The sequence below is a fragment of the Macrosteles quadrilineatus genome, unplaced genomic scaffold, assembly GCF_028750875.1.
Source record: "Macrosteles quadrilineatus isolate MER2022 unplaced genomic scaffold, UCM_ALF_1.0 Scaffold_3__2_contigs__length_128488019, whole genome shotgun sequence".
NCBI classification, from domain to species: Eukaryota; Metazoa; Arthropoda; class Insecta; order Hemiptera; family Cicadellidae; genus Macrosteles; species Macrosteles quadrilineatus.
The window spans coordinates 103,946,892-103,972,543 of record NW_026542596.1 but is presented as its reverse complement, the minus strand read 5'-3'; the positions used below and the strand labels follow the sequence as shown (position 1 = coordinate 103,972,543).

At 35.7% G+C, this 25,652-nt stretch overlaps 2 protein-coding genes across 4 annotated transcripts in view; one reads left to right on the top strand and one right to left on the bottom strand.

The window, feature by feature from the left end:
- The window catches only part of LOC128990423 (X-ray repair cross-complementing protein 5-like), a 28,546-nt gene extending 16,714 nt beyond the window's left edge, over positions 1–11,832 (bottom strand). The window contains exons 1-6 of one of the 2 annotated variants that reach the window (XM_054412783.1): positions 11,716–11,832; positions 9,380–9,493; positions 4,365–4,600; positions 2,881–3,006; positions 1,940–2,048; positions 1,370–1,510 (exon numbers count right to left, since the gene is read on the bottom strand). In XM_054412783.1, coding sequence (XP_054268758.1) covers positions 1,370–1,510; positions 1,940–2,048; positions 2,881–3,006; positions 4,365–4,600; positions 9,380–9,493; positions 11,716–11,748 — 759 coding nt within the window. In that variant the 5' untranslated portion in view covers positions 11,749–11,832. The remainder of the gene's footprint in view (positions 1–1,369; positions 1,511–1,939; positions 2,049–2,880; positions 3,007–4,364; positions 4,601–9,379; positions 9,494–11,715) is intronic. The other variant, XM_054412784.1, reaches the window with a different exon arrangement.
- A 349-nt stretch (positions 11,833–12,181) lies between these two features.
- On the top strand, positions 12,182–25,559 carry LOC128990078 (origin recognition complex subunit 4-like). 2 transcript variants are annotated; one of them, XM_054412312.1, is made up of 8 exons: positions 12,182–12,299; positions 13,741–14,010; positions 14,700–14,868; positions 15,689–15,840; positions 20,001–20,303; positions 21,586–21,729; positions 23,225–23,377; positions 25,306–25,559. In XM_054412312.1, the coding sequence occupies exons 2-8, from the start codon at positions 13,777–13,779 to the stop codon at positions 25,471–25,473; spliced, it is 1,323 nt and encodes a 440-aa protein (XP_054268287.1). In that variant the 5' UTR covers positions 12,182–12,299; positions 13,741–13,776; the 3' UTR covers positions 25,474–25,559. The 2 variants fall into 2 exon arrangements, with proteins under 2 accessions (XP_054268287.1, XP_054268285.1); XM_054412310.1 differs by having other exon boundaries at positions 12,182–12,303.
- Positions 25,560–25,652: the final 93 nt, after the last annotated feature.

Below are 25,652 nucleotides of genomic sequence, written 5' to 3'. Positions count from 1 at the left end.
CTGGAATTAGCGAGGTTCTACTGTATGTAGTATGTAGATTTACAGGGGTAGGAAAGGATCTTATGTGGGCGCTCTACCTCAGCTCCGATATCTCAATACGAGGTTGCTGAACGCCGATGACCCTATACCATTGCATTGAACAGCGCCATGAAGAGCGCTTGCAAGCCTTTCAAATCTGGGTGATTATATCGTCATCCTTAAAGTTTTTAAACTAACTGCAGATTATTGTTTTTAAGAATCTATTACACTTTTCCCGTTTTTTATGTTTTTTCTAAAAGTTATTTGTATGCGTTAAAAAGTATGATAAAAACATTTACATTTATACCAACCTTTGAGCCCAAGATTTTTTAAGTTATCAAAATTTAAAAAGCGGCAAAACTACAACAATATTTAACAAAAAATGTGACAAAAATCTTTTAAATTGGTTTACAAATGGGGTTACAAACAGTAAGATCAAAAACCCTTGCATGTGCAAGCGCCAGACGGGTAGAGCGCAGCCTTAACTTACAACATTCTGACCAGAAATGAATTAGACAATGCAATTCATATTTAGACTTTAAGAAAACTCATTCAATTCAAAACAAATACATAGGAATGCTCAGTATGATATTGTCTTCAAAACAGTTCTCGGGCCCATACTGTTGATGTAAAACGTTGATTCCACAGTTTCATCTAAATATATAAAAGGCAAAGCCCTCACTGACTCACTCACTCATCACTAATTCTCCCACTTCCCATTTACCTAGGGGGCTGAAATTCGGTACACCAATTCTTTGGGCATTAAATAGGAAAACTAAGTAGTTTTTATTCTGATCGGGCTTTCGGGCTCCGCCCCAGTGGCTCTGGAGTTTCCCATGTTAACCACTTATGATTTTTCATATTTAAAAGGAATTAATGAATCTTAACAGCTGTTTCAATTAACCAAGTTGGTTCTGTTCTATGATGTACAATAGCATTAAAGTTACAAGGATTACCAACAGGGTGCAGCACAATTATTTTTTTTTTTATTTATGACAACAGCTAATTTGCAACCAAAAGGTGAGTGAGCGTAGCGAACGAACTTCAACCTGGAGGCCAGTTAGCGTAGCGAACGAGCTAACCTGAAGGCAAGTGAGCGCAGCGAACGAGCTCAAACCTAGTTAGAAATAATTTTTTCACCCGCTGTACAGCCTGAGCCTAGATAGAATTTGAAGAGAATGAAATATTCATCACAGCTAATTTCATTTGAGTAAAGGCTGTGTTACAATATAACTTTCTAAAAGTAGGCTACCTATAAAATTAAATTACTAGTACGAATGAATTGATTACAAATAAGAAAATAGGACTGGATCAATTAAAACTATCATTTAAGAAATAATTGTCAATTTACCTTTTTGTAACCAACAATCGGCACAAATATATTTGATCCAATTTGCAAGTCACAATTCCACGGCATAGCTCTGGTTTGTATCTTTTGGTAACGTCCGAGCGGCACCATGGCCTCATCAAATCCACATGTTACACCATCAGTCTGAAAGCATTGATTTGGGCAATATTTAAAATGATCAAGAATGTTACAGTAGAGCACCTATAACAACCAAGTGCTCCAAGTTGCTTTTTACTAAGGAAATGTTTATCTTCTATTAACAACATTAACAGTCCAGTTTCCACTGTTGTAGTTACTTGTCTTATTGATAAATAAACAAAAAGAATCCATCCGCTCAAAGAGTTTTTAACTGGTTGAACTTTCGGGCTCTGTGAGCAATTTGTGTAAGAGAAACTATGACACCATTTTTGCTTTTCATGCAATAAGTAACAAATAAAATATTACTTTAAAAGTGATGAGGATCGATCAACTTTGTCTATATAGGCCTATAGTGACTACTTCAGTACCCCAAGTCAATGGTAGAATAATTTTTGAATATTCAATTATTATATTATTTTTTTATATGGACCTTACCGGTACTGTACTCACTTCTTCAACAATTCGACTGATGATGGCTTCATTTTTTCTCTGAGCTGGCGATTTTACTTCATTCTCGCTACTACCATCTTCAAGTTCTGGCCCACTAAAAATATAAAAGTTAAAAGAATGTATATCATAGCATTTTCCATTGTTCTATAATCAAATAAGGAAAATGGAAATTCGATTAGTCTGCAGGTTTGCTGCAGAAGGGGTAGTAATACCAATACTTTACACTCTTAACAAATCAACTAAAGACCAACAATGATGTTTCGTGACACGCCGCTACAACACAAGAACAAGTAGCGCCTACATACCGAACCACGGCAACCTCTGCAGCAACTTCTGGCAGAGACTGTATTGTTGGAGGTTATGAACCGCTGTGTTTATTTAATATTCTAATCGTTGGAGGTTGTGAAACGGTAAGTATTTAAAAGTTATATTTTTGGAGTTTATGAAATTTGGACATTATGGACTGCTCTATAGCCTATATTTAATATATTAACGTTGGACTTTGTGAAATAACCGTTGGAGTTTGTGAAACTTGGACATTGTGAAACGGTGCTTATTTGAACCTCATGAAACCTCACCCAAAATTTTCACTGACACGTGAAAAATCAAATAGCAAAAATCAATAGGCCTAGCTGATCTATGTCCCAAAATTTTTGTATAAATCTGATTTTTAAATTTTTGTTTTACTAGTCCTATTTTATACGGATGACTGTTTATGTTCTAAAATACTATCAGAAGTTTCCAGTATACAAAATAAAACAGAAATTGTACTCCGAAATTGTAATCTGAACAAAGGTAATCTTTATCTTGAGTCCAGTCGTAGATAGTTTGGATTAACTGGATTCTGGTCTTGTAGGCCTAACCGCAAATAATAGCGTCATTGTTACAAAATAGTCAAAATAGATAGGCAACAAGAATTTACTTACATGACAACCAAACCAATCTCAAGATCCTTCAGGGCTTTGATTGTGTCATCAACATTGTCAATAGATGTAACCGGTGTTGCGAAATTGGACATCAACACTATTTTCTTTGTACTGAAACTTTTACACCTGAAAAAAGTATAGGTAGGTAAGAGTTAACTTAAAGTAGTAAGTTAAGTATAACAAGTAAGTTAGTTTAGTGAAACTTGTCTTTTTACTTTTAAAGTGAGTTTAAACATCTGTGACATCTAATAACAGAAAATAAAACACCATTGGGTGGTGAGTAGTTGAAGTATTCAAATAACAAAAGGTTGGGGATTCCATTCTGAGAGAAGAGAGTTCAATTTTAGTGGTTCAATCTGAATCATTGTTGTCCTCTGATTAACTTAGTCTATTAATAAATTAATTAGTAGAGTTTGTCCAATGGTTGAAAACTCAACCAAAAATATGTAGTGTACAGACTTCCCTATTTTCACCCCACGCTGTAAATAAAACATGTGATTGGAATTTCATCCATTTGCTTTGATTTTCTGTTTATATTTTGTTATTATTTCGTCACCAGCATTGAAACCCAAAAGGCGCCTTCTTTAATTTATAAAGGGATTCTGCACAACTAGCCTACAGGAAAATTTATCTTAAGAGTATGCGTAAATTTTCCTTGCGATGCACATGAGCTGAGAAAAAGTTTTCAAGAAAATATGCTTGCCTATTAATTAGAGGTGTGTGGATGGTGAAATTTCAGTTTGAATCAAATTCGGTTCGGATAGTTAAGGCTCGGTTCAGATTGGTTAGGATAATTAGAAGTTCGGATTTGGACAGTTTGACGTTCAAGTACTTACTAAGATGGCAAGGCAATGTCTCAGTCGTCTTATAGTGGTCATATAAGTCCAAAACATAGTCTATAAAAAAAATTGGATATTTAACGGATAGGGTTGGATATCAAATTTGGGCTCTGAACCTAATTCAACCCGATTTTTTGGAAATCCGCACACCTCTACTATTAGGGCCTAATATATAGGATTCTTGGCCAAAGACAACTGTTATAAAGTTTCATTATTTGTCAATGCATCTCATTCTACTAAATTATTCTTCACTCATATTTAGATTAAAATATGCAATTAAGTATGTGATGCTGTGTTAAAGGAATGATAAGCAACAAGGATAACCTAACTTGTGTTGCTCAACTTCTTTTCAATGTTACCTTGTTAGTTTTAAACATTTACCTCTTGTATGCTTCATAAATCTAAATCCCAATGACACATGTATCATACCTCCCCCCTCCTCCCACTAAAAAATCAAACCTTAATTTGTATACGGGTCAATTTCTTTTTAGCCTACTGATACAAAGACTTCTTACCTTATTTAAGTGTTAAGAAGAGATATCATTGCTTGAGGGCTTTGTCAGTAGAGTGAATTAGAAAGCAAACTTTCACATAGCAAACACCTGTGGCTATATTTAAAACCAGAGTCGATAAAAATAAACTTACTCAGATTCCTCTTTCAATAGATTAACAGCAACAATAAGTCCATCAAGCCAATCACTGTTAGATGAGTTCCCACTGTGTTTGGCGACAGTCAAATTGCTGATATTCTTCATTAAGTTCCAATTTGCACAACTAAAGTATGAGTTTTGCACATATACATTTGGATAGTTGAGTTCATTTTTTGTTTCTTCTGAGCCAATCAACACAAGACCAAACTCATCTTGAGAATTTGCAAAAATCTGCAAAAAATAATGTAACTCAATGTGTTAGCTTTCACAAATATCCAGAAAGTAACAAAATTGTTCATTAAATTTCACATGGTTGCATAAGATCAGATGTGTTATATGTTTAAATTATTGTACAAAAGAGTTTCAATTATTTCATCTTTTGATTAAGTTCAACCTTCAATGTTATCCTTTTGTACCGACCATGAACTATGAAATGCCTGCTATTCCCTTGTAACATGACTGTATGCTCTACAATGTAGCAGGTGCACCAAGCCTGCTCTGACTGTCTTCGGATGATATATCAGGCGTTAAGCGCTTCACTTGGCTGTACTTTCCCTTTGTATTTGCAAGCTGCATATCACCAAACCGTTAAAATAACTTATATTTTATACCAAACAGGTTGTTAACTTGTAAACCCTTTCATTAGTAATCTTCACTTCTTAGTTGTGGCACGAATGGAGAGCAGTGTTTGAGTTGTCATACATTTTACTGTTTCCAATATTTTAATATAATTTTGACAAGATGGGTTTGTGCATAGCCGTCTCTAGTAATAAGGCCGCGGCCTTCGATGTGGCAACGCCGCGACTCATCCCCGCCCTGGTCCAACTCCGGGTATTACCGCCAGCGTTAAAACGTGCAACATTTCGCCAAAACTGCGCTTATTCACGTTTAAAGCTATGGAAATGTAGCCAGATCAATAGATTAATTTTTAGCAAGAAATGCTGCTTACTATTTTTCAGATTGTATTACGAAATACTAATTAATACATGTTTATATAAACGTATATCCACCACTTAATTCCAACCCTGAATATATGTTGCGCATAATGCACAAGCGATATCCGTAAACGTAAACGTAACCATTTTGGAACCTAATGAGTTATGAAAATATATACTTTTACCAATAGGCCTAGGTTCCCTTAAAATTCTTTTTAATTTTATTATGAACTGGTCGTCTAGTTGTCGAAAACTCGACCAAAAATATGTAATATTCAGACTTATCTATTCACCCACGTTGTAAATTAAACATTTTATTGGAATTTCATTTATTAGATTTCTTTCTTACTACTTCTGTTCATTTCTTTGTAATTTTGTCACCAGCATGGCAGCCCATGTTATTTTTTGTCTATTTACATTTATAAAGGGATTCTGCACATTTAAAGGAAAATATCTTTCTAATAGTATGCGTATATTTTCTCTGCGTTGCACACAAGCTGAGAAAAAAGGTTTTAAACACACTTGCCTATTAATATATGGGTGATATTATAATTTCAAACTTAGTTTCGAGATATGCAAAGTTGTTTTATATTTCAAAATTTTGTCATTGAATGTTCATGCAGAACTGTACTAAGGTAGAAGAAATATTGCTACACCTCTGACTAAATGCATAGGAAATGTATGCAATACATGTATAATAAAATGTACAAAACACAACTGCGCAAGACTTTGAAAACATCTTGCCTATTGAAAATATTTTAAATTATCTGTATCAATTTTCATTTTGATAATACATAAGAGGTACAAAAACTGTTTGTTCAAACTATTACTATTAATATTTTAGTTTTACATTTTTTATCCAATATGTTTTACTTTAGTTTTAATCAAGTAGGAAATGTGTATTTTCTTAATCAGAACGTGGTACTTGATTAAGTTTAAATTTAGGCTATAGCTCTAATCCACTCATCTTGATGCGGACCTTCTAAAGAACAGTGAAATAATTTGTATATACTCCTCAGTTTTTAATGCTTTTAACACGTTCACTGCTAAAGGAAATTATAAAATCGAATTGTATTGCTAAAAAATTTTATTGTTGTATAACATTCCTTTTTGTGTCCTTATTGAAATACAATATTATATAATACGATCGGAAGTGAATATGACGTCAAAAAGTGACGTCATAATAATGGGTCAGTACTGACCCATCAGGAGCCAGAGTCAGAAAAAATGGAAATGTCACTGAATACATTATATATGTCACTAAAAATATATGTTCTAAAGATATATGTAGTCATTCCCCAAAGCAGAACAACGAGCGACGCTGCGACATTGTCGCGGACACGAAACGCCGAGAAACGCGGGCCTGCGGACACATTTACGGAGTCATAACGACGATCGCGCCGTGGCCGCGATTATTGGACCGACGATCGCACCGTGACCGCGAGTCATAACGACGATCGGGCTGTGACCGCGGAGTCATACCGACAGTCACGCCGTGACCGCGGAGTCATAACGACGATCGCGCCGTGACCGCGAGTCATACCAACGATCGCGCCGTGACCGCGGAGTCCTACCGACGATCGCGCCGTTACCGCGGAGTCATACTGACGGTCATGCCATGATGGCGAGTCATACCGACGATCACGACGTGACCGCGGAGTCATACCGACGATCGCGCCGTGACCGCAGAGTCCTACCGACGATCGCGCCGTGACCGCGGAGTCATACTGACGATCGCGCCGTGACCGCAGAGTCCTACCGACGATCGCGCCGTGACCGCGGAGTCATACTGACGATCATGCCGTGATGGCGGAGTCATGCTGAGAATCGAGCCGTGACCGCGAGTCATACCGACGATCGCGCCGTGACCGCGGAGTCATACCGACGATCGCGCCGTGACCGTGGAGTCATACTGACGATAACCCCGTGACCGCGGAGTCATACCGACGATCGCGCCGTAACCGCGAGTCATGACGACGATCGCGCCGTGACCGTGAGTTCTACAGACGATCACCCTGTGAGCCGCGAGTCACAAGTTTCTATAGGTACCTGTAAATTGTTACCCATTTTTTGGTTTTTATAGATCAGTGCCACAAATGGTAAAAATTGATTTCGTATGTCTTTTTTGGTAACTGCAATAATGCACAGAAAAAAATCCTGTCCCATCCCGTCCCGAAAATCGGGAAGGAAATAAAAATCCCGTCCCGTCCCGTCCCGAACTAAAATTTCAATCCCGTCCATCCCTAGTGTGTTTATATAAAGAAACTATAGTACATTTAAAGTTTTGCTTCTGAAGACCTTGTTAACACTTGTTAAGGTATGTGTATATATATACGTATAAAAAAAAAAGTAAATTTAAATAACCTGATTATGCCTACCCCTTAATAGTTTTTTAGTTTTTTGTTTTAAAAGTAGGCTATACAAGTTATTGAAATTTTCTTATTTTATTTAACTATATTACTAGTAGCCCTAAAGAGTGAATATATATATATATATATATATATATATATATATATATATATACACCGGTATATATATATATATATATATATATACCGGTATATAAGTCATTATTTAGCTTCTTAGTTTTAGCGCTTGCAGACACATTTTGAGGTTTTCACAGGCCGTTGCAGACACGTAGGAACCATTCTGCTTTGGGGTAGTCATTATGATAACATAACCAACATAAAATAGTATATCAATTGATTGGAATTGAATATGACTTCATAATGTGACGTCATATACATGGGTCAGTGCTGACCCATCAAGAACCGGAGTATAAAAAAATTAAATACTAAACAAAAATGAGAGATATAAAAAATTTGAAATGTTAATATTATTGAAATGAAATAATTTAAAAGTTAATTGAAATTGAATATGACGTCATAAAGCACAAAAAAGTAGCAAAGCGAGGGGCGTTCACAGTAATGTGGGTCAGTACCGACCCAGCCGCCACGGCGGGAGCGGGCCGCGGGAACCAACTCAACGGTGAACAAAGCAAGTCACACACTACACGCTAACGTGGTGTAGGTCCACCTTCGACTGACGCTAGGCTAGCACTGAGCAACATATTGATTCACTGCAGTGTGGGTTAGTACTGACCCGGCAGCATGAGCGATTCGATCGCCGTGGGTCAGTACTGACCCACCCGCAGCGAACGTGTTAAGTGATTACTTTTACACCCCGGCACGACACACTTATGAGGCATAACACACTGTCACTACGAATACCATATTGTCTCTAATTGTGTAAAACAAACAGGTTAATCACCGGTGATGCGCCGTCTGTCTGTGCAAACTAATGGCGGGAGCCGGCTGGACTATGCCTCGGATGCGACGTTGCCAGATTTCGCTCGCCGCGGCCTTATACTAGAGATGGCTATGGTTTGTGGCCCTATTTGTTTTCCGTGATTTTTTTACTCTCCTAATATCATCTCAATTCATATTTGGCTTAAAATACCTACATTCGTATGGTTGCCATTTCAGAACAAAGCATTAAAGTAATCCAGTTAAGGTCAGATAGTCAACACTCTACTGTATTGCCAATGGCGAAGCTTGTTTTGTTCCCACTTAAAATCTACTACACTATACCAAATTTCTAAACAACAAAAACCTATTTGAATATTTTTCTAAAGAGTTAGACCTATGTGAATTTTTGGTGCAGTAATTCTTGCAATACTAAAAAATACACACAAGCAACACTATAACTTCAAATAACCATTTCTGCAACCGACATTATTCTGTTGTGTGCATTTGTTGATTTGATTTTCATCCATGCCCATCACTGATCATACATAGGACTTTAGGTTCAAACAGACTTGTGAAACCAAAGATAACATTGATGGTGCGATTTTGAAAATCAGGCATAAAAAAACAGAGCATGTCAACCCTGTAAAAATGGTGTAACCGTAAAAAATAAATAAATAAAATGTGTATTGCATACTAACCACAGTCACTGGTAACTATTGTTCAGGGTGAATATGAGTTTTGTCTTATGATTTTTATTAAAATCAGTTTAATACAGAAAAACAAAATCTAAAATATCTAATTTAGGCCTACTTTCATGGAAAACTTACTTTACGCTGGATAATCCTTGAGGCGCATATCTTGCTATTCTCCAAGAAGCTTTTTCCGTTTCCAACAAGATTACCAACAGCCTCTCCAACATCAATTACGAGCACCACTCCTTCCTACAACATGTTTTACTTAGCTGGACATTTCAACGGGTAAATTGGGTTGTTTCAACTAACTTACATAATGCAGCTATTTTAAAATAATCCACCTCGATTCATCACAACAATTGGATGATTTGGACTTTGCTCAACCCTCATGTTTTATTGGTCGCAACAAAAATGGTCACAATTAAAATAGATATTAGTAGGCCTACCAATTATTGTACCGATTCATTTTACTATATTATTAGCCTATGTTCCGGAATGCTCCCAAGTACCTATGCCTACTAAAATAAACTGTATCAGCGATCTGCCACATACTTTCTTCCATTAGCTTGTCAACAACCTTTATCCTGGGTAAGATGTATATTATATTTACAATTACATAACAATTATAGGTAGGTACAATTACAAAAGTTGCATTAACTTTTCAACTGTAATTTTTACAGGAATGGGAGTTTGCACTATTTTGTTTAGAATAATAAAGACCATGACAAATTTCAATCAAAACAGTTTTTTTTAAATATATTTTATTTATTATTTTTTTTTTGAAAATCATTATTACTTAGATAAAATCCATTGGTGATTTGGTGGGATTTGAACCCAGGACCCAAGAACCGGAGTCCGGTGCTCTAACCACTAGACCAGCTCGCTCCCCCATAACCACCTAACCTAACCAACCAAACGATATATCGAATGAAATAATCGATATATATCAAATAATCCATCTATCGATTGTTTCATTCGGTTGTTTTTGACGACAGATACGGAAGTCTACCCAAGCCCCCACTTAATTAAAGCTGCACTATGTCTGTCCATAGCTCTATTCACCTCTATGTGCTGTTCTGCCGGAAAACATTTTAGCGGGATAATGGTGATGACATATTAAATTATTGCTAAGATAAGACATTACATTATCAATTAATTAAAAAAGTTAAGTTCTACTTCATATAAACAATACTAAACATAAATGGTGCTGCTGTTTTGATTCCTTCTTAAAACTTCTAAAACACCTTCTTGTTCTTAACAACTTCTTAAACACCTATTTAATGATTAGTTCTGTGGGTTAACTTGAGCCTTAAAGCCGCGTTTACACCGAAGTTTTAAACAAAACGTTGCAAACTTTTATTGCAAACAGCAGCAGCTGCAAACAGTATTTTGAAATAAAAGTTTGCAATTTTTATTTCGTGGTTTTATTTCTATGTTTAATGAAAATGTTTAAAACACTTTTGACGTTGATTATTACTCACCTATGTACTGGATCCTGGGATCAGTCCTTCCGAAGATGTCAAGTGTTGAGGATGTCATTTTGAATGAAATGTCTTTCCATGCGTAGTTGTTCATGTTTTTATTTTTGTAATCGGAAATAGTTTGGTTCCACAGGACTTACTGCTTACTGTACAAGCTAATTAATTTAGAATGTTGTCATCTCCCCACTCCATTTCACTCAATAAATTTTCCATTGTCACTCACCACCGATCACCCACAACAAGCACGAGGTAACTAAGATTAGTAACAGTCTAGAGAGGGTAATGTAATGACACTTGAGTCGAGACACAGGGTGGTGAGAGTGATCACGTGAGTGAAAGTGGAGGCATAGACAAAAAGAATTAAATATAGACCGTCAACTGTGCTGCAATTAAAATTACCATAGGTTCTGGCACACACTGCTGGGAGTTACAGCTTTAGCGCTACGTAGCTACACAGCGCTCCCAGGGGTGTGAGCCAGAACATATGGTAACCATGGTGGAGGGGGCAGCGTAGGGGATGGCGGAGAAATGTTTCTATTTTGTGTTTCAATGGCACATAGTGACTGAAACCAGTGTTGCAAAAAAAAGTTTTCAACTCCCTTATTTGATCTTTACCATTTGCAACTCGTGTTTCAAACTCCGGTGTAAACGCGGCTTAGCTAAGTTAAGTTAGTAGGTATCGGCTGTGATAAATGTAGGTAGGTAAAATTACCAAAATGTAATAGCCTATTTGGTCATCCGGCCTTAGCCTGGCCCAGTTAAATTCGTTATCATCATATTATTATTATTATTAATATATACATCGGTTTAGAAAAGAATAGAGGAGGTGGGCTTAGGCCTGTACAGTTTACAGAGGCTCTTCCTTAGATAAGTTAGGCCTAGCTTAAGTTAAATTGGTCTGAATTGTTAGGACAGGTTGCTTCATTAAACTAAGTTAAACATGTACAGGCTTATAGCAAATTACACTTATTTACAGATAAGTGATCTTACCTTAATTTTCATTTTGGATCTAACACCACTCATATTATTATCACTTCTTATCCTTATCCTAGTTGACCATTAAGTTTTCCCTCTCGACTCGATTCTTTCTGCTTCTGCTATTCGCTGCCGGCTTTTTCGGCTGTCGCTCTTCTCCTGCCGAGTTGAGTTGTTGGTTGTTGACTGAAACTGAAACGAAACAGAACGGACTGACTGCTGTCGCGCTGCGCCACAGACCTATGCCACAGACAATATAATACTTTAACCTATTGTCTGTGCCTATGCTGGCTGACTGGTACTGGACTGGACTGAATCCACAACCGCGTCCAATCCAATCCAAACATTTTGGCGCCTTGGCGGGATAATGGTGAGGTAATTTAATGGTGGTATGTGGTATGACATAAACTAACATCATAGTGCGTTGCATAAAACTAAACATAACCTAAACCGTAAACAACAAATATAAATATAAAAAAAAAAACTTTAACTTATGGATCTTTCAACTATCATTATTACCTAAATAAGTTAATTACTAAGCCTAATTGGTGTTACTGATGTTAGATGTTTTATGCGCAGAATGTTGTGGACTTTGTAAAGTAGGTAAGTTAGTGATCTAATGTAATCAGAACCAGATTATTTTTTTAATCCTAATCATCAGTCTTAGACCAGGGCAGGGCCTCAGAGAGAGAGGGATAGAGTTTTTTTTAAATGTTTTTCATGTTTTAGAAGTTAGTTGTGTTTGTAAACATTAGGCTAACCCTATTTTTGGCTAAACTAGGCCTAGGCCTACTCATAATAAGCTAACCAAAAAACTTGTTGAACTATAACTTAATAATAGACTGGGACGGGTGGCGTCGTCCTGTTATCCAGCTACTTGGAGGTCACGTCACGATTCACGAATTGTGGATATTTAAAGGCATGCACTGTGGATGCGATACTCCCTGGTGTGGATTAACTATCCGCAGTAACTTACTATCCTGATAATTAGACCAATTCGTATAACTTATACCAAAGGCAAAAATGTGGTTCGGATTCCTCTATAAACTGTAGGTCCCTTAGTTGCCTTTAGCTGTATCTGGGCTATTAATTAACAGCTGTGTCTAGGGAATATGTCAACCTTAGTCACTAACAAGAACAAGACTACAAGATCGCGCCACTCATCCTACACTCATCTCCATTCATACTTGGCTTAAAATACCTACTTTGTATGGTCGCCATTTCACTAAAAAGTATTAAAGTATTACAAAACTTTAGAAGTATTCACTTAGGTAGATTAACGTAACTTACAGTAGCTCTCAATCAGTTCTCAAGTTTAAGTTACATTAAAGCAGTAGCCTATAACTTAAACGAAGCTCCCAAAAATGACCAAAAATACAAGTACCCTAGCCCATATTAACCTTTGTCTAAAAAAAGTTCATTGCAGAACAAGAGTGTAAGTTAAGAAGCCTACCTAACTTATCCTTTGTTTGCACTGTCACCAACATAAGAGCTAAGCTTTATATTTTGCAAACAACTGTTTATCACCATAATTTATGGGAATTGGAAGAAATACTGTACATTTTTCTGAGGGTACAGTTTCTTAACTAATATTGATTGAAATTATCGATTCGATTAGTAAACCTTCATGCGATTTTTTCACCATCAGCAAGTTTGGTTGGTTAGGTTAGGTTATGATAGTTTAATTTTATAATAGGCCTAGATATAATATAAAATATCAATTATTAATCAATATTTTCAATTCGATAGTTTTAATCAATATTAGCGTAGCCCAGTTAAGAAACTGTACCCTTTTCTGATTCCCTTTCCCCCTACATAAATTACTTTGGTGCTCTAAAGATTAAATTTTGACGTTAAGTTTAAGTAAATTTTATTATTTCAGAACTTAACGCATTAGGCTAAACTAACTTAAGGCTAGTGTAAGCTTTGAAGTTTTGAACTTAAGTTTAAGTTATGGAGAAAAACTGAATGTAGGGCCTAACTTACTTGATGAATTTATTAAATTATTTTTCTTCATAACTTAGTGACAAACTTTTTCAGTTTCAGAAATAATTAATTGGGCAAAATACTTTCAACATGAAAAATTTGAAAACAAAGCCTGACTTGCCTAGTGAAAATTCTGATAAACCATATTCAAATTTCTTTTCTTGGAGAAGAAAGTTAAAGAATCAGATACTATCCTCATGTTTGTCTTCTTCCCATTTTGAAAAAGAATACGAACAATTGCGATATGTTTTGGAAAGAACTATCAAATATGGGGAGAGTGATTCTGCCTTGATAATTGGATTCAAAGGAGTTGGAAAAACCTTGGTAAGTCTTCTGCGTAAAAGTGCTATAAGTTAACATAACTTAATAACTTGTTGTAAAAAAAATAAGCTTATTGAGAAACTCAACATTAATTTACAAGGTCTATCTGTAAATCAAAGTCTCCATTGAACTCCTGAAGCAGCCTAGAGAGCTAGTTCAAATATAAAACCAATATAGTGTTCTTTACTTCGTCCACTATCGGTAATAAGTTGTTCTAGCTCGGTCTCACCTGTAAATCTCGTAATAGTAGGCCTAGCCAAAAACTTAGTGAAGGAAAATTGGCGCTCGTGCCAAATACAAACTGTGTTCTTTGATTAAATCTCCGTGGTATAATGAGTAAGCCGCTATTAACATCTTTTTTCAATTGACAAAGAAAAGTGTGTCCGATGCAAGAAATGTGCATAAGTGCATAACCCATAAACAATATTATCAGATAGCAAAAATCAAATACATTTGGTTATAACCAAAATCCTGTTCTTTACTTGATCCGCCCTCGATATTAACCCAGATTGATTCACCTTTTTTAATATTAAATACTAAGTTTAAGCTATAGTATTCACTAAATAGAATACAGAATGTTCAAGGTTTGTTTACAACCACCTTCCTAGACATTGTTTATTATTTTAATTTGTAGTTAAGTTCCATTCGCTTTACAATTTTCCCTTATCATTTTAAATTTCTTTTCTTTCCAGCTTCTCAATAGTGCACTGAAATCGTTCAAAGACACTGTTGAGAATGACTTCATTACTGTGCAATTAAATGGGCTGGTCCACATGGACGACAATTTGGCACTGAAAGAAATCATTGGTCAGCTTCATCTGGATGAACTTGAAGGGGACAGAGTAGCAGGATCTTTCTCAGGTATGTATCAGGAATCTTTTACCACCATTCATGAAACTACTGACAAAGACAACTAATTTTTATTAATTTTATAAAAATACAAGCAATCTATTTAAATCCTAACCACAGTCATTAAAAACTTTAAAGCACAATTTCCACAGCGCACAAGAACTCTAAAGCTTTGGTGTGTTTGAAGCAACTCAGTAAAACAAGTCAGGTATTCACAACAGGTACCCCAAAATTCTTGTAGATGTTGCAAGCAGGAAGCCGATATTCCCACCAATTCTGTAGACAGACTGGTTGGTGTTTGGTGGTTTGGTTTGGTTTGGTTGGTGACTGGTTGGTTGGTGGTTGGTGACAGTAACCAGCTGGTTTGTGCTACTATATTACTTTCCTCCGCTCTGCATAATGGCTGTGACCCTGAACCTGGCATAACTTAAATTAAAAAATTATTAATTTTTTTTGTGACCATCTGTCTAATACATTGTTAAAGTTTTTGATATTGGCCTTTTGATAAAAAGAAAAAAAACTGGAGCTGTTAAATTCATGAAGTAGGCTAACTAATTCATTCAAAAATAAGAATACGGTAATACTTCTTTTTAAATAAACTAGTTAGCCTATTTAATAAGTTTAACAGCCACTTTTTTTTCTTTATCTATTACCTGTTGTCATATTAGTAAAGATGGGTTGGTAATATGGACCTGTCATTTCTCTAATTAGAAAAGGTTTAAATACCTGAAGTTTACATGTAAATTCCAAAATCTAACTCCAAACCCAGTAGGCCTACTTAGTTGTCATACTAGTACTAAACTAATCTAACAACTAAATATGCCTGTTTCAGACAACTTGTTGTTCCTCTTGCACAGCCTAAAGACCGGAGATAAAGAAACATCCAAACCTGTGATTTTTATCCTGGATGAGTTTCATTTGTTTTGTTATCACCGAAATCAAACTTTACTCTACAACCTCTTTGAGGCAGCACAAGCAAGTTATGTAAGTATTTTGAACACTATGTAGGCTATCCAATAAAAGTGTGTATGTTAAAAGGTTTTAGAGTCATAAAGAGTCTTTTGTGTTTTTTTTTTTTTTTTTTTATATATTTAAATAATCTAGTAAACTATGTTGTGAACTGATTCACTAAGGGAATTAAATATACAGATTATTTTTGTGATACTGAGAAATTAATACTATGCAATACGTAGCCTTACATTAGACAGAAACTGTGTTCAAAACTGAGGTGAATATTTTGTTTTTGTTTACATCAAAAACCAAAGAAATTTCAAGATTCCAAGGGTGGCGTGGAGATAAAAAGGTTGAGAACCCCTGATCTAGAGGCTAAACTTACCAAGTTCAGAAAAGGGGAGTCTGTTGTGCGTGGTCAATGTTTACTCTTCCCGGTATATCACCATTGATAATAGGAAATTTATAAAACTCAAAACTCTACTATGATTGGTAATACAAACATTTTTTTAGTACTAGCTTTATATTCACTTTTTATATTTTAAGTTTGTGAACGCCTACAATGCTACAAGCAAGCTACTTCTTACATTATAACTTCAATTAAAACATTCTCTTCAACAAATTTTCCCCTGACTTTTACAGTTTTACTTAATGGTAGTACACGTAATCCCCAGAACTATGACGTGCACCACCAGTTATTACCATACGGCACTATTACAATGGTGGTTGTACACTACATTATGGCATTTTGGAGTGTCTTTACTAGGTATTTGTGTTTGAAAATTAGCCATAACCACAAGTGGCACACGAACCAAATTTGGGATTCAATACTATTCACCTAGTGGTAACATTCAGACGTTCTTGGGCCAAGTAGAGAAATGCCATTATCCTACTGCGATCCAAATTAAAAACTAAGAACCTTACTGATGTTCTAAGGTCTTTTGGTTTATTTATAAAGAGAAATGGTCCCACTAGAGAGCCCTCATGCCTAGACCCTTATTTTCAGTTTAAATGTGGGGTAGTACAATACATTGTTAAATCTATACTGAACTGGAGTTGCAGACCACTCGCATGTTTTTATGAACGTTAAAGTAGATTCAGTTTTAAGCCAATTGAGAAGAGAGATCTTGGTCAACTGTTTTCCCTACAGACTGCTTAGGCCCACACCTGCCAAACTTATTTGTAAATAGACTTTAAAGGGTTGTATTTTATTTTAAGTAAGGGCTGTTTCTGCATATAGCTCTGGTATTTGCCGCAACAAGGCTCCAAACCGCTTATTGGCATAATTTATGAACGGAAAGGTTAATTATTGAATCTTCCGCTACATGCGAGATGATGACAGTGGGTAGTTTTTTGACCTCAAGAAACATATTTGATGCCGACATTCATTGCCAGATGACTAAAGGTTACGGTGCTAGTGCAATGAGTGAGGGTAAAGTGCAAAAATGGGTTAGGTAGTTAAAAATGGCCTTGAAAGTATCCATTTCAGAAGTAAATGGGTTTTTGGTGAGTAACCAGACTTCTCTTACAGAAGACCACAAAGGAAAAAGGTTTTCAAATTAGTTTTTAACTCCCTAACGCAATACTGGGCATGGCCACAAGTAGCACATACATTTACTAGTGGTTATGAGGCATGTACACGCAGTACACAGTTTTATTTATAGGATTATATTACTTTATAAATGTACTATACAGGGTGTCTCAGACCACCCGGCCGGCTTGTATAGCTCCAATATGAAAGCAAATGGAAACCTAATTGCAACTGGAACCCCCTATTTTGACCCCAAGGAATTCAGCTAAATTATTTTCAACCCCAAAAAAGCACCCCAAAGGGCAGATTTTGGGGGGTGGGGGTGGTTTTTGGGAAATTTTCAAATGTAAAGGGGGGTCGTGTTATACCTCTTTTTAAAGGTCCTTTAGTCGTGAGTATTTTAGTGGAAAAAGATTTTAATTATCTCCATCCCTATTTACAGGGTGTTCAAAAACGTACAAAAAATATACCTTTGAACTACTTTTCACTGTAAAGAGGTGGAATTTCGTGGGGGGTTCAAATTTTGACAACACTTTAATTAATAAATGAGCTTTCAAAAAACTCTGGTTTTAACCCTTTTGCTATCTTTTTACTTATGTTACGCATTTTCAAACTTTTTGAAGTTTCAAAAGCTGTTATCTCAAAAATTTCAAATGGCAACATGGGTTTAATTACAAACCACATTGTAGCCCTTGAAATTTGCTATAATTTTTGTATTTCATGTTTTTTGGTATCTTCATTGGTTAAAGAGATATAGTGAAATTAGTGTATTTTAATGTTTTATTAAATGGTATTCAAAGTGTTTGCTTTTGCAAATGTACCCCTTTAGGTCTCAATTAAAACAAATCTTGTCTAAAAAAATAAAATAGTACTCAGATTGTTGATCTTGGAAGATTGATAAAGGTAAAAACACAACTGCAAATATTCTTAGTTATTTTACAATTCCATGACTCTAATAGTGCTTTGAATGAATAATTTGTTTGAATCAGCATTAATAGCCTACATACCGATGGACTTCTACAAATGCTTAAATTGCCTTCCATTTTGTTCCATGCAAACCCCAACTCTGTTTATGCACTTAGAACTTCTTCTCCACTATTATGGTACTGTATTGCTATTTTACTACCGCAGGTGCATTCACCTCTCGTACGGATCCAGTAAGTTCCTTATAATTTGTTTTATCTGATCAAACGTGACCAGTTTCACGCACACGCTCATTGATTTCATAATGATTTTTTTTATTTACCAGTAGCATTTATAGACAGTATTCATTCAAAGCACTATTAGAACTTTGTAAATTGTAAAATAACTAAGAATTTTTGCAGTTGCGTTTTTTCCTTTATTAATCCTCCAAGTTTAACAATCTGGGTAGTATTTTAATTTTTTAAAATAATTAGTTTTAATTGAGACCTAGACGTGTACATTTACAACAGCAAACACTTTGAATACCATTTAATAAAACATTAAAATACACTAATTTCGCTATATCTCTTTAACCAATGAAGATACCAAAAAACATGAAATACAAAAATTATAGCAAATTTCAAGGGCTACAATGTGGTTTGTAATTAAACCCATGTTGCCATTTGAAATTTTTGAGATAACAGCTTTTGAAACTTCAAAAAGTTTGAAAATGCGTAACATAAGTAAAAAGATAGCAAAAGGGTTAAAACCAGAGTTTTTTGAAAGCTCATTTATTAATTAAAGTGTTGTCAAAATTTGAACCCCCCACGAAATTCCACCTCTTTACAGTGAAAAGTAGTTCAAAGGTATATTTTTTGTACGTTTTTGAACACCCTGTAAATAGGGATGGAGATAATTAAAATCTTTTTCCACTAAAATACTCACGACTAAAGGACCTTTAAAAAGAGGTATAACACGACCCCCCTTTACATTTGAAAATTTCCCAAAAACCACCCCCACCCCCCAAAATCTGCCCTTTGGGGTGCTTTTTTGGGGTTGAAAATAATTTAGCTGAATTCCTTGGGGTCAAAATAGGGGGTTCCAGTTGCAATTAGGTTTCCATTTGCTTTCATATTGGAGCTATACAAGCCGGCCAGGTGGTCTGAGACACCCTGTATATTAATCGGTTTTACATTACATTTACAATATTCCAGAGCATATTTTAAGGGATTTCCACTGGGCGACAGTGGCGCCAGACTTACCGGGGTATCGGGGGGTGTGTAATACTAATAAATTGTAAATTTCCACTTATTTTTATACAGGTAAAAATCAAAACCATAATTGTTGTACAGTAATACAAATTTATTTATAAGTATGCGAGTAAAAAAAATCTGTAATTATCTGTAGATATAATTATGACAGAATATGATTTTTAACGTGTTTCCTCAATGTGCAATTTTCGCTCTAGAATACTGTTTAAATTGATTCCGATACATTTAAAATATGAATCAATAAAAAAAATATGCCGGCACCACCCATAGTCACTGGGCAACAAAATCTCAGCACTGGGCGACACTTTAACATGTTATTTTATGCCCTGCAATATTCTTATAAACACTCTTGCTTTTTTGGTAGTATGTAGTATTTAGTACACACACATATTTACTTTTGAACAAAGTTCGATCTGTGCACCACTGGAGCAAGTAAGTTATACTGTTTAAAATCCAAAACACTTTTCTAATTGGCCTGTCTTTTCCAGGCTCCAATTTGTGTGGTGGGAATGACAACACGCATAGACGTCACTGAGTTGTTAGAAAAGCGAGTCAAGTCACGATTTTCCCACAGGACGATTCTTCTGCTTCCTGCTCCAACAGATATAGAAAGGATGCAGTTGTTTAAGTCATTATTGTGTATAGAAAGTGAATCTGGTCGGAGAAAAGATAAATTCGTCCAAAACTGGAACTCCTCGGTGAACAATTTGTGTGGCAATAGTGAAGTGAAAGAAGTTGTAGAAAAACTGTTATTCCATGATATTAGTGAGAAATCATTTCGATCATTTTTGGTAAGCATCACATTGGTTAGCCTAAGAATAACTTAGCCTATGACTATTTTGAAACGTCAACTTTGTTTTATTAGTTTGCTTAACAATTAAACAAAGCACTGCAGTATCGTATTCACAGAGGCACAACAGGTTGTGCTTCCACAGAAAAAGCCTCCTTATAGCTGAGTATCTGGGTTGTTCCAAAGTTGTCCATGGTTCTGGACCTAGCTGTCCGTGATAATTGGGATTTTAATAAATGTTCCTAGTTAAATAAAACACCTACTATGATTCCACTTTTTTAACATAACTTAAATTACTTAAAAACTTCTTCTAGAAGTACTGGAACATGTTTTATGATCTTCTTAGAATGTAGATGCAATTTTAAGACTTAAATAATCTTCGCTTTTCCTATTCAAACTTACTCATTTGGGAGCTACAGGATGCACACACAAGCCATCTTTTTCCAAGGTGTAGGCTAACTACTGTATCTCATAAACGAGTTTACGAGTACCAACTGTTCATTCTAAGAAAATCTTACAATACAAGGTATCCAACAGAAATTTTAAAGTAAGTCACCATATTGGACAATGGTGGCCATTTTTGAAAAAGTGGGAGCATTTTTCAAAGGTTTGACTAGCTGGCATGCTTGTTCAATAAAAAAAACATAAAAATAATTGAGAAATTTTACAAATTTTAGAATTAGGGCGATTTTTGAAGGTGAAGGAGTGCAATTTTCGGAAAACGCTTAAGAGTATTTTGCAGAAAATTTAATTTCAAATCTTTGCTAGCTCTTACCGTTTTTGTGCTCCGTTTTTTTAAAAACGGCTCTGTTTAAAAAAAACATTTTTTCTAAAAAAAAGGGACAAAAAATTCAAATTTTCAACTGCCATAACTTTTCATAGGATTGACGTAGATATCTCTAGTTTGTGCCATTCTTTTTCTTTTTTCATGCCCTCACATTTGATATGTCAAAAGGGGTACCTTGCAATTCAAAAATTTTAAGTTTAGGGTAGGGGGAGAAAGGGGTGAAGTGGGAACTTCACATTAAATTCACAATTGCGGCCCCTAAGTCAATATACGATTCCCGCAAACTGCATATTTCTAACTAGGCCTATTGCAGTTTTTACATGGATAAAGAAGCAAGTATGAAAAAAAAACACCCCGTATATTATGTACACATTCATATATATAGGCTATATTCTCTCCCGTTCCGGTTATCCCCAGGTCAGGGTATTTACTAGGCCTCTCCATCTTCTTCCATTTATATAAAACCTACTATAATCTGTATATGATCTTGTTCCAGTTGTATCTTGTAAGCCAACTGTCTGTCTCCAATACCACAGGCGCTTCACTAACTGCTGAAGATGTGTTGGAATGTTATGAGAACTGGTCTCAAGATGACAAGGTGTCTATTCTTCAGGGGCTTTCAACATTAGAACTTTGCTTGGTAATTGTAATTCCTAAGATACCATACAGATTAGCAAACTCGCACAAACTTACGGTTTTATTGTTTTAAAGCCAGGGCTGTTCAAACGTTTGTGGATTGAGATTGAGACTAATTCAAGAATGGATTTAGGAGATTGATGATTTGTGGTAAACATACATACATTTTTTTTATTTAAAAAGAATATACCTTTTAATTTTTACTTAGTAAAAAAAATGTCTCAAAAATTATGACCATCGGCATCACACACTGATAGACGTTCTCCAAAGCTCTTATCAACTCATAATGCACATTTCACGTGAAATGGTGTTGACTGTCGACTCATGACTTCTTCAATTATCTGGTCTTTGAGCTCATGTAAGGTCTGTGTATTAATGCTATCTTCTTCTAGTATCTCAAATCAGGGGAATGTGCTAACCATTTCACATCCCGAGACATTTAATGCCCAGCAATGTCCTCAGCTTCTGTAGTGTGGCTACAGCTCTGCACTGTTGAAACCATAACTCTCCCTTTTCATGCTCTTCAGCATTTTTATCAAGTTTGGGCTCGAACAAGTTTTCTCACATTGAAACTTGTAACATAACTTTTAAAATTTGTAACCCCTTTTTGACCTCTTTCTTAACAAAATCTAACCTGAAACTCCTGAGTTTCAATACAGAACTGAACTCATATGCATTGTCTTTCACAAATTATGCTCAGGATTTCAGCCCAATGGCGGAAATCCTGTTTGCTCACAACAGTCACAACCCATTGAGTTGAAAATGTGCCTGGTTGTAACCTCTTAAACAACACTGCTTCACAAGTAATTTGCGCAAGCATTTATCACAAGTTTTTGCGTTTTTTTTTCAATATAATTTTTTATTAATTTTTGTGCCATCATAATTTTATATAGATGAAAGTACGCAATTGTTCTCAAACTACAATCTGACATTCCTAATGCAATAGCATGCCTGTCAGAAAATTTTGGGCACCACTCAACCACTGCCGTGACAAACCCAACATTTTCCGGTGTTCTCACTTATTTGCGTCGTCTGCGTTTCTCAGTTCTTAGAGTAGAGTGCTACCACTTCAAACTTTTCAACCGACAATCATATTTTGTTGCACTCAATATCATTTTTGATTTTATTTCTAGTTTTTGAAATAAGCACACACAGCGTAACCTCAATGTTTTACCAGTTCAAACCATGTTAAAGTTAAAACTAATTTATTATGTGAGCGACCATACCAACAATATGTCCTTCTCTCCCCTCCTCAGCCATAGTACTACACAAGTCAAAGTGCCAAATCCATTCTGCCCTACGCTGTATGATGATTATTTACCATGTCTATTGCATCATCGTATTTAATTATTATACATTTTAAAAATCACTTTGTGTGCAGTGTACATCATCTACGAGAGGTATATGAGAAGATTTTAGTTGCTAATTTTTTTACCAAACTAGGACAGTTCTTTTAACGATTGGAGACTTTCCTGTAGTAATATGATTTTCCTTTATAGGTGATAGCTATTTGCCATCAAATGGAGCTGTATGATGAAGTGCCATTCAACTTTGAGATGATTTTACAAAGATATCTCAACTTTGCAAGGCAGTCACATAGTGTCAAGATAGGTGAAAGATCCGTTATACTTAAAGCATTTGAAAGGATTCAGGTAAGAAGATAATGGAAAAAATTGTTTCATACCATGGATGTATTTCGCCTATGTTTGGTGAAAAAGGAATAAATAAAACTGAAGCATAATTTGAAATTACAGGTCTTGTTAACTGTTGTGATATATCAATCAATTATTTTATTTAAGAAAAAAATCATATACTAAAGTATTTAAGTACAAAGTACACTACAACTACTCTGAAATTAAATAACACTTGCGATCGTGCAATCTATGCAGACACTCTCTTTGATCACGAGAATAAAAGCATCGATCACAGACATATTAAATTCTATACTCGGATCACCCCCTTCGCCCCCCCCTCTGGATCCGCCACTGAGTCGTGTAGCACTTTCTTGTTCAGACACCTGAACTCTTCTAGTTCTTTTTTAATCCGCCAGAAATTGTACAAAAATGGATGGATACTTTTGCAGCACTCATTACGTGTGCAAAATAAGTAATCTACAGTTATACAGGGTGACAATCAAGTCTTAGGACGACTTTATTACTTTAAAACGAAAAGAGATATCACAACCAAATTTGTCATATCATTACTGGTAATAGTATGCTACTTTTTTTGTGTGCATTATAGTGGCTGGATGTCACCTAGACCTCAAAAGGTTGATTCAATTGGAAATTTATACAGGGTGGTAAAAAAGTCCCAGGACAGTTAAATATTTTTAAAAATAATGCAGATAGAGCTACAATACTTGGTACAAAGTTACAGGGCATAAAACTCTATTTAAACACATATTCAGTGATACTTTAGTTAAGTCTGGTGCTCATGGACCGGACAGGGGAAGGAGGTATCCCTTGAAACAGTAGTGGAAAAAACTTGAACAGTTGTGCAGACATATTTCTAGGAAAAATATGAGAGACTTCTTTGTGGTCCAAATTTTATTAAAAATGCATTAAACAGGGTATCTACCAAACAAAAAACCGGGAATTTTACTTAGTTTTGTGCTGGCCATGAAATATATGGGATTTGTATTTAAATATAAGACTATGACCTTAAAAAAAAAAAACTAAGTTCGTACAGTCAATATATTCACGCTTTTGCCGTGAATAGGATGACTATGATAACATTTCCGTTACCGCAGAAGACAACTGCAGGAGATGTTCAGAATTTAACGCGATCCCGGAAGATGTTTAGGATTGTACCGTGATCACAGAATGACGATGATAACTTTTCAGTAACCGCGGGAGATGACCACACAACCGCAGAAGATTTTTAGGATTTTTCAGCAATTGTGCATGAGGATGATAACATTTTTGTAACCTCTGGAGATAACAATGATGGCCACACATCTGCGGGAGTTATTCAGAATTTACCGTGATCGCAGGAGATAATCAGGATTTTTTTCACGATCTCTGATGACGATGATAATGTTTCCGTGACCTTGGGAGACGACGATATCTACATAACCGCGGGAGATAATATCAGGATTTTGAACAGGAGCGGCAGGAGAGAGATCATGAACATCCTTGGTGGTCATCTCCATCATCTTAAAACATCTCCCGTGGTCGCAGAGAAATCGTGAGCCTCTACTACAGTTCTAGTGAAATTGTTTACGTCTCCAGCGATCACAGTGGAATTGGTTAAACATATTACGCAGTTTCTGGGACGTTATCCTCATCTCCTGATATCGAGCGATCTTTGCAGACGCTCTCTTCAATCATGAGGATAAAAGCTTGAATCATAGACTTCTAATTTCAATTACCCAATTCTAGATTGGCCTGAAAATTATTTCTGGTCCAAACCAATCTCTTAGGGTCAACTGTTGGCCTTGCCCGACCCAAAAATTGGAACCCAGCGGACTCCCTCTGCACAAGTTTTAACTCTAACCTGTAACCATCTTGGTTATCCTCCAATAAACTATCTAACACAAAATCAAACTAATACACCATTACAAGTTGTTGTATTGTTCCAGGCACTGGAGTTAATTATTCCCGTAAGCGGTATGGCTGGTCGCAGTGGGTTGAAGGAATACCAAATGTACAACTTTATACTTAGGAAGGATCAGGTACAAAAAGCCATTCAAGCTTATCCTGGTTTGCAAACGGATGTTATTCAGTGGTCCAAAAGTAGTCTTGATTGAGCCAGCGTGTGTTCGCTTTAAGAGTGTGTACTTATTTATTTGATACGATTTTTACAAATGTGAATAAAAGTTTGTTAATTTGATAATGTTACTGTTAAATTGTTTATCCTTATCCCCTAGTGTTGAAAAGTAAAATTGGTTCAGTAGAAATTCCAGCAAAATTATAGCTGGAATTAATC

Coding starts and splice junctions, on each gene's coding strand:
- LOC128990078 (XM_054412312.1), top strand. CDS start 13,777: ATGAAAAATTTGAAAACAAAGCCTGACTTGCCTAGTGAAAATTCTGAT. Junction 14,869..15,688: donor AGTAGCAGGATCTTTCTCAG/GTATGTATCAGG, acceptor TGCCTGTTTCAG/ACAACTTGTTGTTCCTCTTG. Junction 15,841..20,000: donor AGGCAGCACAAGCAAGTTAT/GTAAGTATTTTG, acceptor TGTCTTTTCCAG/GCTCCAATTTGTGTGGTGGG.